The sequence below is a fragment of the Crocuta crocuta genome, unplaced genomic scaffold, assembly GCF_008692635.1.
Source record: "Crocuta crocuta isolate KB4526 unplaced genomic scaffold, BGI_CrCroc_1.0 scaffold64, whole genome shotgun sequence".
Classification (NCBI taxonomy): domain Eukaryota; kingdom Metazoa; phylum Chordata; class Mammalia; order Carnivora; family Hyaenidae; genus Crocuta; species Crocuta crocuta.
In genome coordinates this window covers 5,344,462-5,359,890 of record NW_027530640.1, presented here as the reverse complement: position 1 = coordinate 5,359,890, position 15,429 = coordinate 5,344,462, and the positions used below count along the sequence as shown (strand labels likewise).

The following is a 15,429-nucleotide window of genomic DNA, read 5'->3' as shown; positions in this document are numbered from 1 at the left end:
GGACATGCTGATAGTTGCTACTGATTATTAGCGTCCTAGGGATTATAGAAGACATCTTTATACATTATCTCATTGAATTCTTGCTACAAGTCCTCTAAAATTGATGGTATTAACTTTGACAGGAGGAGACTGAGAGAGGGGCTAAGTAACTTATCCATAGTCACACAGCTGGTGATTGCCATAGTGAGGCCCACACAGACCCAGCTTTGTCCAGCTAGCTCAGCTGCTGTGTTATACTGCCTCCATCAGTGTTAGTTCCTGAGCCTACAGAGCCTGAGATCTGTGCAGGCCCAAGGATGATGGCCACGGGCTCAAGGAGCGCCTTGATCTCTGGCCTGTCTGCTAACTCCAGCTACTCTCCCCATCTTCCTGTCCCACATTGTCTGTTGCTGAGCCATCAGGGCAAGCAGACCCCAGTCTCTGAAGTACCTGACCCATCTCGGACATCAGGTAGAAAGAAACCACGCTAAGCCAGCTCTTCCTGTCACCCATGCCTAAGTTGTTAACGGAGCTAATGGAGACTCCCTCACTTTCCAGGGAGGGTCACAGCCCCTCTTTCCTCTCCATGGGACCTGTTTTCTCATTGTTCCATGAGGAATTCACTCACTGTCCCTCCCATGTTGCCACTGTTCTAAATCCTACATGTTCCCCTAGCTGGCATACCGTATCTTGCCCTTGACTTGAAACTACCTTCATCATCACTGTACAGTGCTGAGCCCATTGCTCACCATGGTCTCCGCCACCTAATGGTCGAAGCTGACACTGCAGTCTTGGTTCTTGACCTTCAGCATCAGCACTCCTGGCGCTCACTGTTTGTGCTACCTCTTAGGTCCTTCTTAGTGTTGTTACTCTTTGTCTTTTCTCTGGAGGTGGTCTGTGGGGTTCTGACCTCAGCCGCCTTCCCTACTCTTCCCTTGTACTCTTGCTGGAAGTGATTATCCTCATCTGTGGCTTTAGCTGCCACCTAAGTTCACCTAAGTTTTCTCCCTCCTAGTTTGATATGGCCAGCTGCCCAACAGACATCTCCTCTGTGGCTCACAGGACCTTCATACTCTCCTGAATACTACTTCTTGGGCTTCCTGGGCTTCTCTGCAACAAAGGCCCCTTCCCACATGGGAGAAGGAGAGTCGTTGGCTGGGAGATTGGCTGGGAACCCCAGTCTGAGGAAGGTCCAGCCTTGCTGTGCTGACTTTGAAGAGNCTCCCCCCCACCCCCACCCCCACCCCCCCACTCCACTGGTCAAGGCATCCTCAATGCGGGGATCTCTCTCCCAGTGCAGAGGCTCTCTTTGGAGTCTGACCAGTTGCCTCTTCTACTGCAGGAACCAAGTACCAGGCAGTACTGAGTGTGGATGACTGCTTTGGGATGGGCCGCTCGGCCTACAATGAAGGTGACTATTACCATACAGTCCTGTGGATGGAGCAGGTGCTGAAGCAGCTCGATGCTGGGGAGGAGGGCACCACAACCAAGGCCCAGGTGCTGGACTACCTGAGCTACGCTGTCTTCCAGTTGGGTGACTTACACCGTGCCCTGGAGCTCACCCGCCGTCTGCTTTCTCTTGGTAAGGGAGTTCTACGGGAAGATCAGAGCTGATGGGGAGCTGGCTGGAGAACTGGTCAGTCTGCTGGCCACCGTACTGGGACTGAGGCATTCTGACAGGTCGCCTGGCCAGTGACTAATGCCTTAACTGCTTTCAGGCCTATTCTAGCTGTCACCTACCTCTTTATTCAATTCATTTCTAGCCTTAACCCTTGCCCAGTTGCTGATGGATATACTCACACCTGTGGCCTTACACACTCACTTTTTAAACAAGAATCCAATGCTGCAGTGCGTCTGCTGCTATATGGGGTAGAGCCTTCTCAGTGTCAGGAACAGCTCAAGAGGCAAGCTGTACTTCAGGATTTATGCAGTGACAGAGGCCTGTCCCATTAGTTAGAGGTCTGAGGTCATACTGGTGGGACTTGCTATGGCATAGGTATTTAGAGTGTCTTTTGGTGTTGGACTAAAGGGGATCAGATCACTGTGTCTTTTTTTAAAATTTTAATTTGGATTTTTTTAATGCTTATTCATTTTTGAGAGAGAGAGAGACAGACAGAGTGCAAGTTGGGGAGGGGCAGAGAGAGAGGGAGACGCAGAATTTGAAGCAGGCTCCAAGTTCTGAGCTGTCAGCACAGAGCTCAACATGGGGCTTAAACCTACAAACTGTGAGATCACGACCTGAGCCTGTCGGATGCTCAACTGACTGAGCCGCTCATGCGCCCGAGCAGCGTGTCTTTAAAATCTATCTGTTCCACCTCTTACTAACATATGGAATTATCATAGTCTGGAATTTCATAGACCAGCAGACATTCTTTTGCTGCTGCTTTTCATGAGCCTTGAGTCTGATGTCACCTATTGTATGTGTGTCCGGCAAGACTGATGTGGGAAGAGAGCTTTGTAGGTGCTATCATGTTAGTAAGAGCCTTGGACTGGGAGTCAGGACACCTGGATTCCTTTTCTATATAACCTTGAACTAAATCTTTTGATATCTTTGGGCCTCAGTTTCTTCATCTATGGATTGGCACAGTAATCCTGTCAAGTGTGCTCCTTTGTGTTGTGAGGCACACAGGATGAAGCTCTGGTGTTGTCACGTGGTCGTTCTTTTTGCCAGTATTTCAGCCTGCCTTCTTGTTGTGGACAGCGTGGGATGTGGTCACTAGTAATGGACGTACTCTAGGGCATGGATGTAACTGACTCAGCTGCGTGGGCAGGAGGCCGCAGGAGTCTGGACTCCTTCTCTAGGTCTGTGCCCGTGGGCCCTTCAGGGAGGCCTCAGAGGAGAGCCCCCTGGGTGACTGGCTAAGCGCCCCCCACTGTTGCTCCTTTCGCATCTCTGACGGAGCAGAGAGAGCCTGTGTCGCTTTCCCCTCTCTGACCAGCGAGCCTGGTTAGGTGCTCTGGAAAAGCAGTACACTGCATGCAAAGTGAGCTGCCGGGAGAGAAAACCACTTACAGGATAATTTCCCTAAGTGACCTAACAGATGTTTGTGGTTTCCTTTTCCTTCTTGTTCTTTGCTCTTTCTAGACCCGGGCCATGAACGAGCTGGAGGGAATCTGCGGTACTTTGAACAGTTGTTGGAGGAAGAAAGAGAAAAAATGTTGTCGAATCAGACAGAAGCTGGGCTAGCAACACAGGAAAGCATCTATGAGAGGCCTGTGGACTACCTGCCCGAGAGGGATGTGTACGAGAGCCTCTGTCGTGGGGAGGGTATCAAACTGGTGAGAAAACATGGGTGGATGCTATGTGCAGACCTAGACTTCAGCTTTGGATGAGCAGATTTGGGGAGGGTGTTCCTGTGTGTGTCTGCTGTTTCCTCAGCTTCTTCCCCAGTTGTTTGTAGCCTCTGCTGTGGCTGACCTGTGGGTGTTCTCTGAGGTAAAGGACTGTGAGACTGTTTCTCCTGATGTTCCAGGCAGAGTTTCTTTCTTTCTTTCTTTCTTTTTTTTTGAAGTTTATTTATGTATCTTGGGAGAGAGACAGAATGAGTGAGGGAGGGCAGAGAGAGAGAGGGGAAGAGAGAATCCCAAGCAGACACCACACTGTCCACGTAGAGCCTGATATGGGGCTCAAACTCACAAACCCTGAGATCATGACCTGAGCCGAAATCAAGAGCTGGACACTTAACCAGTTGTGCCACCCAGGCACCCCACAGGCGGAGTTTCAATTCTCTAAGTTCTTACCCAGCTTCCCTTCCCCTCCCAGCATGCCCAGCTTTTGCTTGACCCATGCGGTGAGGAAAACCGTGAGTGTGGATGTGGCCCAAGGGGAGTCGTGGTCAGTGTAGTAAAGACATGACAGTCACTACAGCTTAGTCTTGGGTGTCACCGGCTTTTGAGAGCCCTGGGATTCCAGTGCTTCCTCCAGGAGGCTCAGGTCTGAGATGGTCTCTGGGCCTTTTCCATGCCCACATCTGCTTGCCTCCCACTGGCTCCTCCACCTGGATTGGTTGTCCCCAGCCTCAGCCCTTCTGACCTTCTCATATCTCTGTGGAGGGGTCAGGGATCACCCTGTGCCACAGCACTTGTGGACATGAGGAATTCTTGGAAGAGGAGGAATGTTACATGATTTGTGGGGAATCGTTTCTCTCAGTTAAGCTGAGGGGCTCTTGTTTTCTTCTATGGTGGGGCAGGAGGGAGTAGCTCTTGGACACAACGTGTGAGACCAGCGTCTGCACCCAGCCAGCCTGGGGCTGAGGATTAAGACGCACTTTGCTCAAAGCCTCTTGCTCTGTGTGTTCTCCAGACTCCCCGGAGGCAGAAGAGGCTTTTCTGCAGGTATCACCATGGCAACAGGACACCGCAGCTGCTCATCGCCCCCTTCAAAGAGGAAGATGAGTGGGACAGCCCGCACATCGTCAGGTACTATGATGTCATGTCTGACGAAGAAATTGAGAGGATCAAGGAGATCGCGAAACCCAAAGTAGGTGTCTGCAGTTCCTTCCTGGGCATCTCATCCCTGGTACTGTGGGGTGATTTCTTTGTTTACTCAGCTGGCCTTTGCTGATACTCAGCATGAGTCGGCTGTCTGGGTGCTGAGATACGGCGCACTCAGTTTGACCTTGTGGGTTCCTGGTCCAGTGGTGAAGAAAACTGAAGGAGCCAATGTGAAGAGCCAAGAGCTAGGACAAAAGGGCTCACTGGTTTTTACTGGTTACGTTGTTATATTAGGTCTATAGTGTTAGTTTATTATATGCTAAAGTATAGATTATAAAAATATGTTTTAGTAATAGTTAATGTTTACTGAGTTCATAAGTATGACACGCCCTGTTCTGAGTACTTAACATATATTAATTATCATGTTTGTTAAACATATTATGTCATTGTCTTCATTTTACCCATGAGGGAACAGACCTGTGTAGATTGCAGCTGGTTGCTCAACTCACTCTTTCTTCTTTGGGATTTTAGCTGATTCTCTTGGGTCATCCAGACACTATTGTCAATTGCAAATAGGGAAAATTTTGTTTTCTCCTTCCTAATAATTATAGTTCCTCTGTTTTTATCTTCTTGTGAACTGCTCAGAACTCCTTGAGCATTGTTAACAGTAGATATCCTGCTTTGTTCCTGAATTTCCTGGGGATGCCTTTGGTATTTCACTGCTAAGTATATAGTTGGCTGTTGGTTTTGCATGTATGTCATGAGGCTATAAAATTATTCTTATATTTCTAGTTCATAGAAGACTTGTTCCCATTTGACATCTTTCAAAGAGAACCACTTGCTGTTATGTCCCCCTCCTTCTCTTATCACTGGTGACTACAAGGGGGATTTAGTTGGGTTCTCTATTGCTATGTTCTTAATAGACTTGTAGTGGCCAGGCAGCCCGACACTTGTGGAGAAACAGAAAGCAGGTTCCTATCCTGGTCCCTGCACCTCAACTTAAAATGACCTTGGCTTGAGGTACTAGGACATCAAGCGCTCAGAATCAGCCATTGTTTTTGCTGTGGGATGGTGTAGCCAGTGTGTGTGGAGAACGGGGACCAGGACCTTCCCTTTCCACTCCCTGGGTCGGCTGCAAAGTCTGCCAAGGAAGAAAACTATTTTCCTGGTTGCTGGGCAAGAGAGGCTTTGTTATGCCATGACTTCCTGAGACATTACTCACTTGTCTTTCAGACTAAGGCACTGCAGCATTTTTGTGTGTGTATTCACGTTGGGTGTGTGTGTGTACACATGTGTGTGGCAGGGAAAGTCTAGCGGGGAGAAAACTTGTCTTTGAATACAAGTCATGACATGTTTGCCATTGAAAGCTGACCTCTCCTTTCCGGAGCCTGTGATGGACAGATGCTATTCTGGCTTTGAAGTAGGAGCCATGAGCTTAACTTGGTCTGCAGGGAATGCCTGGCAGCTGCTTTTCTGGGTCCCTGGCCTGCTTTCAAAATAGCCCTGTCTGTCTCTGGGAGCAGAACGCAGTTGCCCACACCGCCTTGTGGATATCAGGCGAACACCGAGGCTCAGATGTTTGGGTGGGGTCTGGCTGTAGCTGCACTTGTCATCAGGAAGAATCATAGGTGGGAGCTCAGGGAAGCCTAGGGAAGTCCTGGGTGCACTGCCATGTTGCCAGAACTTGCTACAGCAGCACTGTTGTGGTTTGGTGATCTCCTGGCCAATCTTCTGGTTCATCCATACTTCTCCATCCCTTCTGCCATCAACTCTTGGCCTCATCTCTGCCTTGACCTCCTCACTGGCCTCCTTGTTACCACTCTGGCCCTTCCTTAGTCAGCTTTCCATGAAGTGTTCACATTCAGATTGTGAGTGTCCCTCACCTGTCTTCCCTGTTTCTCATTGGCCACAAACTTGCTTCCAGGCCCAGTCCTCAATTGCCTCTTTGGCCTACTCTCCTCTCTTACCTCTAACTTCTAATCCACAGTCATGGTGCCACACCCATGTTCATCTCTGGGCCTCTGCATTGCTTTTCCTTCCCTGTTACTGTAACATTCCCCCATTTGGCTAACTCCTGCTTACCCTTCAAGTCTCAGCTAGGGGGTCTTCCCCTGACCTTTCCTGACTGTATAGACTAAGCTCCCACAGACTGTAAGCTGTGGGATGTGTGTGAGGACAGGGGCCATGTCTTGGTCACCATTGTAGTGTCAGGCACATAGTAGGCACTCATTAAGTATTAACTGAAATTAAGGGGAAGTGCTGTTGGGGTGGGAGTATCTGGGTCTATGGTCTTACCCACGCAGGGTCATTGGCACAGTCCACATTTGAAGCATGGTGGGGCTGGCTTTGGGCTGCAGGTGATTCCTGAGAGCATCACTGCACCTGTCTTTGGAGACTGAGGGGAGATGAGGTAGGTTAGGGGTATTGTTATGTGTGTGTGTATGAGCGTGTATGTAGACATAGGTGGCTTCTGGCAGCAGTTCACATATTTCAACTTGTAGAGTCCTTTCTGGATTCTGTCATCTGACCTTGTGAGGCTCATAAGTGAGTAGAAACTGTGCCTGCTGTCTTTACCCTTCACAGCAGTGGAAGTCCAGTGTGAGCTAGTGCAGCAGGAGGGTGTTTGGGTAGGTTTCTTGGCACAGGAGGCTGCTGTGGTTCAGAAGGATCAGGTCAAGAGGAACATACGAGGTCGAGGCTCTGGGTCGGTAACATTGTCTGAATGTGGCAGGGACCACCAAGTGCAGGTGTTGCTCAGGCAGGGGCAGTTTGGGGGCCTGGTGAGGGAGCAGGCTGTCCAGGCAGATGGGGCCGTGGATAAAGAAGACTCCACAGGTATAATTCTGCTGACAGCACAGACCTGGGCAGGAACAGGACCAGGCAGTGACCTAGTGGGGCAGCAGCAGAGTAGAAATGTGGAGGCCTTAGATTACCACGTTGCCTGACTCGCAGGATCGTGTCATCTTGGCCAGGGTCACTGCCTGAAAATCTTCTTCCCTCACGGGTCTGACTGGTGGATCTGGCCCCAGTCTCTAGGAAAACACTCAAAAGACAAAGAAGGATAAGTGTGCCTCTCTTCCTGCCTTCCAGCTTGCACGAGCCACTGTTCGTGACCCCAAGACAGGCGTCCTCACTGTGGCCAGCTACAGGGTTTCCAAAAGGTTAGCAGAGGTGATCGCAGTAGTGGTGGTGGGAGGGGGGTGGCTGCTCAAGCCCTCTCTCCAGAGCTTTCTCGTCTCCACTCAAGGGAGCTTGACTTGGCTTGTCCTCCCTGCTGACACCTTCCCTACTTAAAATACTCACCCTGTGCTGGCCCTCACTCTGAGGGGAGAGTGAAGGATCTCACCTAAGCTACCCCCCAACCTCCCTTTGTTTCTCTCTTTTGACTTAGCTCTTGGCTGGAGGAGGACGATGATCCTGTTGTGGCTCGAGTAAATCGTCGGATGCAGCACATTACAGGGCTGACAGTAAAGACTGCAGAACTGCTTCAGGTATGGCTTGTTCCTGTGACCCTGTGGTTGAGAAGTGTGTATTTCTGGCTATGTGGTCTCCTGGGGTGCCCAGGACCAGGCTTCGGGAGGCCTGACTGCACAGTGCTATGAACATGGAGTGACCTCACACAGGGAAGCCAGAAATAAGCATGCCTACTGTCATTCCAACAGTTAGCATTCACTAAATACTGACTGCTACAAGTATCATAGTGGGCACTAGGGGTCAGTGGTGGGCACGACAGGCCCATTTGTGACTTCTTGACTTTGAAGTTGAAATCCTGAGTTGTTTTAGGGACACTTCCAAGAGAGCTATAAATGTCTTCAAAGGTCATGGTTCTGATGCACATGATTCACATGCACTTGGAGGTAGAGTGTCCTGAGATAAATTGGTAGGAAAAGTGAGAGGCCTGGAGAGTCTGGTGAGAATGGAGTGCTTTTTTCAAAGTACCCCCTGTCGAAGGAACCCTGGCTTCCTGCCTTTATTTCCAAAGTGATTGTGAAGATACATGGCAGCTGGGGAAAGATCCTCATTAATGTATTCTCTGTAGTATATTGAATTCAAATCCTTTCTGGCCATGCTCCCTTCTGGACATCAGAACTTCTGGGTACTATTGTAAAATGATGATCTGAGACACTGCCAGAGAAGTTTCACTGGCATTTTTTAAGAGTCTCCTGGGTCTGTCTTTCTGGCTAGAGTTTCTGTGACTTTCAGGATTGCACCTTTCATCTTGATGCTTGGTATTTGGGTCTGAGCAGCAATAGATTTCATTGGAATATTGAAGATCATTTGGAAAAGGTTCTCTAAATTTTTGCCTGGATACACTCAAGCAAATCAGTGATTTTTTTTTTTCCTATAGCTGTGTCAGCAATTAGAAAACCAATTTTGAAGGTCCTTCTTACAGATTTGTATGGAATCCACCAGTTTTTGTTTTATTTTATTTATGTATTAAATGTTTGTATATTTTTGCAAGAGAAGGAACACAAATAGAGGAGGGGCAGAGAGAGGGAGACACAGAATCTAAAGCAGGCTCCAGGCTCCAAGTTGTCAGTGCAGAGCCCGACGTGGGGCTTGAAACCACGATCCGTGAGATCATGATCAACTCAGCCATCCAGCCGCCTCCCACCGCCCCACCACCAGTTTTTAAAAACATGCTGATTACCTTTCATTCTTGTGAAACTTTTATATAATCTTTAGTTCCACTCAACCTAGCGTTGAGTTTGTAAGCTTAATTTAATTTTAATGTTCTGTAAACAAGCACATTGATGGAAGATTTGAGTCACTTCTCCTACTTCCACCATTTCAAGAGTGGTAGGGACTCTCAGTGCTGTTGGTATACCTCGGTTGGCATTGTTGTGATCCATTTCTTCGTGGAACAGATGTGTTGTTGTTAAGACATCTTCCACTGTTGAAGCCAGTGTTAGGACTCTCACTGCCCCCATTGAGGATGACATTCTGCTTGATTGGCTGATTCTATACCATGAACCAGTGGGATGAGAAGAGTGGGTGGGACTCTGCTCGTGCTGTCCTCTTGGCTGGCTCCCTGGCTATACCCTCTCTACCTTATCTGACGTGAAATCCAGAAGAGAACAGCTTTCGTACTGGGACTGGCTTATCTGCCACAACCCTGGCTCCATCTTGTCAGGCCTGTCATCATGTTGTAGCTCAGTTGATGACTTGGATCTGAATTCCAGGACTCCCTGTGGAGGGACTCTTGATGTTGGGACGCTCTGGAAGACCCATACCACAGCTGCCTGGGGGCTGAGGCCCTGTTTCTGTTTGCCTTCTTCTAGGAACTGTCTTGACATTTCCTTTGCTAGACAACAGTGTTGAAAGCTTTGACCCTATGTGGTCTGGGGAACAGGAACCTGGGTTTCAGCACTTGCCTCTAAGTGCTCATTCCACATGGACTGCTTGAAGTGCTATCAGTGCGTTGGCACCAGCAAAAGCCTGCAGTCCATGGTCCTTTAGAATATTACAGGATTCTGGAAAGGAGCTGATTCTTCTGCTCCCTGTTGATACTCTGTCAATTGTAGTCAGTGTGTTTGCTGTAGATCATTTGGAAGAAAGGGCAATCGAGGCTTTCTTATGAATTGAATGAAGCCTTGTCTGATAGTGGAAGAGATGCTACACTGGCAGGATTCTCTAAGATTGAAGACACTTAGGACTTTATATGTCTCAGCGTTACTAAAAAAGTAATTTATGGCCATTTTTGTTTGTGGCTGGAGGAGGAAGATGTGTCTTCATTTTGACCTCAGTATCATAAATACCCATGTCTTTCAAATGACTGACTCTTAACACTTTTGTAACAGCACATCTGTTACATCTTATGGTCCCCAAAGAGCAAGTGTCATGGGGGCTTCTGGATTTGCACTCAGATTCACCACCTGGGAAACCTCCAGGCCCAGACTCACAACTTTAATAAACAAGCAACTGTACATTAAAACTCATTCTTGGGGTGTCTGGGTGGCTCAGTCAATTAAGCATCTGACTCTTGATTTCAGCTCAGGTCATGATCTCAGTGTCGTGAGACTAAACCCTGCACTGGGCTCTGTGCTGGGCGTGGAACCTGGTTGAAATTCTCTCTCTCTCTCGCTCTCTCTCTCTGCCCCTCCCCTGCTTGTGCATGTGTGCTCTCTCTCTAAAACAAACAAACAAAAGTTTGTTAGACCAGAGTTGTGTAGACACAATAGTATCAGCACCATGATTGATATGATTGTCAAAACTGTTACATGATGAGTCTTTTATAGCAATGCAGCTTCTTATAGTCTGTGAGATCTGCAAGTTTAAGCATCCCATCCAGCCAAGGGGAGTATTGGAAAATGCACTCATACTCTGCAGTTCCAACAGCAAGCAGTGATCAAATTTGAGGAATGCATTGCTACGCTAATCACAGTCTGGTTTAAAATTTTCTTCCAAGTTCCCAGCTAAACTGGACCCAAAGAAAGTGTTTGTAGTATCATTTTATCAACGACTGTAGCACTTCCCTTCTTAGAGGCACCTTCAGCCATAGGGCTACCGGCTGAACCAGATCTCCTCACACTGTTGACAGGATTTCCTGGTATTTCTGGTACAGGAATCTTGAAGGCTGAGGCAGCAGCGTATGACAGCATATTTTCATCCATTGATTCTTTATATAAAAAAATTTTATTTCTGTGGACACTGAAAATCACGCTGTGCAAATTCTGCCCTTCATCACATTTGATATATATTTTCTTTTCCAGTTGGAGGATTTCCTCTCTTGTAAAGTACCCCTGTCCTCTCTCTGTCTCTCATGTTTGTAGGTCTCTGTTATTGCCAGTGTTGCAGTATCTCACATCTGACTTTTGAAATTACCAAAAAGGATATGCAGAAAATGCCAATTTGCTAAAGACTAAGCTGTGCTCCAGAGGTTTTTAGGGTATCAGTAAGATACAGTAGCCAAATGTTCCCAGATGGATGTTGGTGGTACCATTTGATCTGCGCTTCGTCTTGAACTTTGTCTATCAATCTGGCCATTGTGGCTAAAATAAACATTTGAGACCAGGACTTATATTGTGCTGATAAACTGTTGAGTCAGGCATTTACTGCTTGTAATCTAATTATAGTAAAACCTTGGTTTGTGAGCATAATTCATTCCGGAAACATGCTAGTAATCCAGAGCATCTGTATATCAAAGGGAATTTCAAGAACCATTGGCTCCATTGTGATCATGTAATACTTGGCATCACATAACCACTTGTATTGCAAGACATCACTCGTTTATCAAGCTGAAACTTATTAGAAACGTTTGCCCGTCTTGTGGAACACTCACCGAAGAAGTTACACATTCCAAGGTTTTACTGTAATGACATCTGGTAGTTGCCGAAGCTATGATGGCTCAGGTCCGAGTCCAGGTCGAGGCTCCCACAGGGGCCACCAAGGTGGTACAGCAGTCGTTGGCCACGCTGCAACTGGCTGCCCGTGTCCTGCTGCTTTTCTTGGATACAGAACTACTGTGTACAGGGAACTTTTGAGAGAGGGGAGTGCAGTATGTTTGTCCTGCTCAGTTTGACCAGGAACAGCAGCTGGTACACAGTGACACAGAGAGGCAGGAGCAGTGTCAGACCCTGAGTCACTCCCAAACTAGCATAAAAAGAAAGGCCTTGTCTTGACTTTTTTGTTGGCTTTCCTCTAGATTACCTCCTTCTTCTTATCTCACAAACAAGTAGGGCCCAGACCAAGGCCTGCCTCAGGGAAAGCTCTGTCTGCTGGCATCTGAGTGTCCCCGAAGTCTGGAAGTTCTCCACAGTGGCCCATCTTGTTGTGTTTGGGAAAGCCCTTTTGTGCTGTGGCCTGACCCTTGGACACAGCTGTGGATGCATTTGCAGTGTTTTTTCTGCCGGTGCTGGCAGGGCATAGTTACCATCCTCCTTAGATTGCTCTTGGAGGTTGAGGTTGTTTCAGTTTTTAGGGGGAGATGGTGTCCCTGGGGAGAGGGGCTGCTCCAGGACTGTTCATGCTGCTGACAAGGTCCAATGCTGTTCTTTCCCACCAGGTTGCTAATTACGGAATGGGAGGACAATACGAGCCACACTTTGACTTCTCTAGGGTAAGGCCCAGACCACGGGTGCTGCCAGAGGGCACTGCTCCAGCTGGTGAGAGGGAGCTGGAGCTTTAGGAGCACTTTAGCCTCTACATCAGGCCTTACCAGGACCACCTCTTTGTTACTGGAGAAGTCCAAATCTGGGAGCATGGGACCTATGGAGTCCAGTGCAGCCTGGCTGTTTCCCTGTGATGTGGGGAGTATTCCCCTTGCTCCAACTGTCACTTTGCCACGATTGTAACAGATAGAACCTCACTAGGTCTTAGTGAAAGCTGCCCCTCTTCCCCTGTGCCCCAGCCAGGGTTTCCTGTGCATCCATGGTCCATGGTCCAGATTGATGTATGGAACACATGCTGAGTGCCCTTCCCTTGATCCTTTTGGCCCTGGTCCTGTGAGTGGGGGGTGGAATCATCTGCAAACATGTGTGAAAGTTGTTGTTTGTTGCAGCGACCTTTTGACAGCGGCCTCAAAACGGAAGGGAATAGGTTAGCGACGTTTCTTAACTATGTAAGTATTGGGGCCAGGTCCACCTGTTCATTCTCACTTAATTTTATAGAAAAATGAGCAAGATGCTTTCAAGCGTTTAGGGACGGGAAACCGTGTGGCCACGTTCTTAAACTACGTGAGTATGATGCATGCAGCATATGGGTCTTCAGGGAAACCTGGGTCCAGAGTGTTAGCTTATATATGCACTTTTGTGAGGCATGATATCACCAGGTGTTGCTTAATGGCTGAGCCCTTCTGGCCCTCAACTCTCTTCTTGGCTGGAGTAGAGAGTTCACCTTTGTTCCCATCTGTGTGCTTAGGCACACCCATGACTTTGATTCACATCCTTGACTCTTTTTAACGGGTCCAGTGTTGGTCAGGACTTTTGAGGTGAGTGTCCTGAAGTGTTCTTTCCTTGGTGGCAGAGTGGGAAGCCTGCCATAAAGTGCTTTTAAATGAAAGCTGCCTTTGTTTACCCAGAGCGCAGTGGCTTGCCTCCCACCTGCTGCCTATGCTCCAGCCACAGGCCATTGTGTTTACCATTCACATGAAGAAGTTTGCTTTCCCCTCTGCTTAGAGGTCCCACTCTAAAGAGACATACAAACTGTCAAGTAACTTAGAGATAGAAGCCCAGGTCCCTCTTTTCCTTTGGCATCTCATTTAAATGTTTGTGTGTGTTTATTATGTCCTGGGGACAGCTGTGAACATGCTGGTGAGCAGGACACGTGCGGCCTCTGGTGGGGCTTATGGTCTAATATGAGAGACTTGCTTTAAACATAGGAGAGGTAATTATTTAGTTACCATGGTGATAAGTGCCTTAAAAAAGCCAAGGTTCAGAGGCAGCCTCACTGGGGAGTAATGTGTCTGGGGCGACTTGAAGGTTGAGTGGAAATTAGTTGGTGGAACATGCTTTCTGGCAGAGGGGAGGATGTGTGGAGACCTGAAAGAGGGAAGGAGCTAGGGATGTTGGAAAAATGGAAGAAGGCTGTTGTGACTCAGAGACAGTGCATGAGGCGAGAGTCGCTAGAGAGAGAGAATGGCTTCTGAGACTGACAGGGCCTTTGGGTTCTAGAAAAGAGCCTGGATTTGATTCCCAGCGCTGTGGGAAGCCATCAAAGGTTTTTATCTCATTAATTTGCCATATGTCTGCTGAGTGCTCTTTAGTCTGTCTGGCATGCATCCTGTGGAAATATTTTTTAGCTCCACCTGTTATTACATTATAGACAAAATGCCAGATGAGAGAGTGGTGGTGCCTTGGGCATGAGTTGAGGCATGCTTTGTGGACCCAAGGGTAGTCTCCCCACCGTGGAGCCTGTATTCTGTTTAGTTTGAGGCATCACTGGGAATAAGCAGGGCCCACAGAGCCACATTCTACCTGCTCACCTAGCTGGCCCTTGGGAGGGCTGCTATTCTGGGAAGATGAGGGTGGCACTAGAACCAGAAAACAGAGTCCACAGTGGGGGCCACCAGTGGTGTTGGAAGCAGCAAGGAACTCCAGGTCAGGGCAGATCTCGGGGCACAGTGCCTTAGGCATGGGACGGGCTGGNGGGGGGGGGGGGGGGGGGGGGGGGGGTCAGTCAGGCATCTTCTGTGTACATACTTGGATTGTTCCCATCTGAGGATGGCCAGGATGTGGGTAGCACATGGGGAGAATCTTTCTTGGGTGGGGGGCTGGCTGTAGAGCAGAGCCTTCAAGTATTGCCACTCCTACTCAGAGAAGGTAATCTGCACGCTTGTGTCCTTTGTGACTCAGTTGCCCTGAGAGCTTTGGGTACAAGTGCCAAGCTCTATGCCTTGTGTTCTCAGATGAGTGATGTAGAAGCTGGTGGTGCTACTGTTTTTCCTGATCTGGGAGCTGCCATTTGGCCTAAGAAGGTAAGTTCTAGTCCTTGTGAGTCATAGGTTGAAGCACAGCTCAGACCTTGTTCCTTTCTTCTCTGAGTTCCATTCTCTGGCCTGCTTGACTCTTATTTCGAGGGGCCTTAGCCCCTTCCTGCCTGAACTCTGGCCTTGGAGCCCCAGCTTCCATCTGGGGAGATGGATGGGGAGGGAAATCCCTTTGGGGGAAGGTGGGTTATCAAGCATCCACTCCCTTGTGAAGGGTGAATGCTTTCTGGGGAATTTCTCTGTTGCCGGAATCCCAGAGCCCTTTCCCTTCGTATGCAGGAAAGTGAGGGTGTTTCTGCTCAGGGAGGGCTCTGTGGTATTTGGGGTCAAGTCACTGAGCCCAGTATCTCTGGGTGTTGTCTGACAGGCTGTCTCCTTTTCCTAGGGCACAGCAGTATTCTGGTACAACCTCCTGAGGAGTGGGGAAGGTGACTATCGTACGAGACACGCTGCCTGTCCCGTGCTTGTGGGCTGCAAGTGGGGTGAGTGGCTTGGTGGCTTCAGCCTGGCCTTTTACAGTCAGCCTTAGACTCTGAGTTGGAAGATATCTGCTGCCATATTTTTATAATGCCAAGACTGTCTTCCTTTTT

The 15,429-nt window shown here is 48.5% G+C and overlaps 1 protein-coding gene across 6 annotated transcripts in view; it reads left to right on the top strand.

Moving 5' to 3' along the window:
* Nucleotides 1-15,429, top strand: part of P4HA2 (prolyl 4-hydroxylase subunit alpha 2) — a 33,457-nt gene that overhangs the window by 15,903 nt on the left and 2,125 nt on the right. For 4 of the 6 annotated variants that reach the window (XM_077768594.1, XM_077768597.1, XM_077768595.1 and 1 more), the window contains 9 exons: nt 1,322-1,561; nt 3,065-3,258; nt 4,283-4,459; nt 7,504-7,574; nt 7,805-7,904; nt 12,419-12,472; nt 13,023-13,088; nt 14,759-14,827; nt 15,225-15,321. In XM_077768594.1, coding sequence (XP_077624720.1) covers nt 1,322-1,561; nt 3,065-3,258; nt 4,283-4,459; nt 7,504-7,574; nt 7,805-7,904; nt 12,419-12,472; nt 13,023-13,088; nt 14,759-14,827; nt 15,225-15,321 — 1,068 coding nt within the window. Of the gene's footprint in view, nt 1-1,321; nt 1,562-3,064; nt 3,259-4,282; nt 4,460-7,503; nt 7,575-7,804; nt 7,905-12,418; nt 12,473-12,913; nt 12,974-13,022; nt 13,089-14,758; nt 14,828-15,224; nt 15,322-15,429 lie in introns of all 6 variants that reach the window. The other 2 variants (XM_077768599.1, XM_077768598.1) reach the window with 2 other exon arrangements.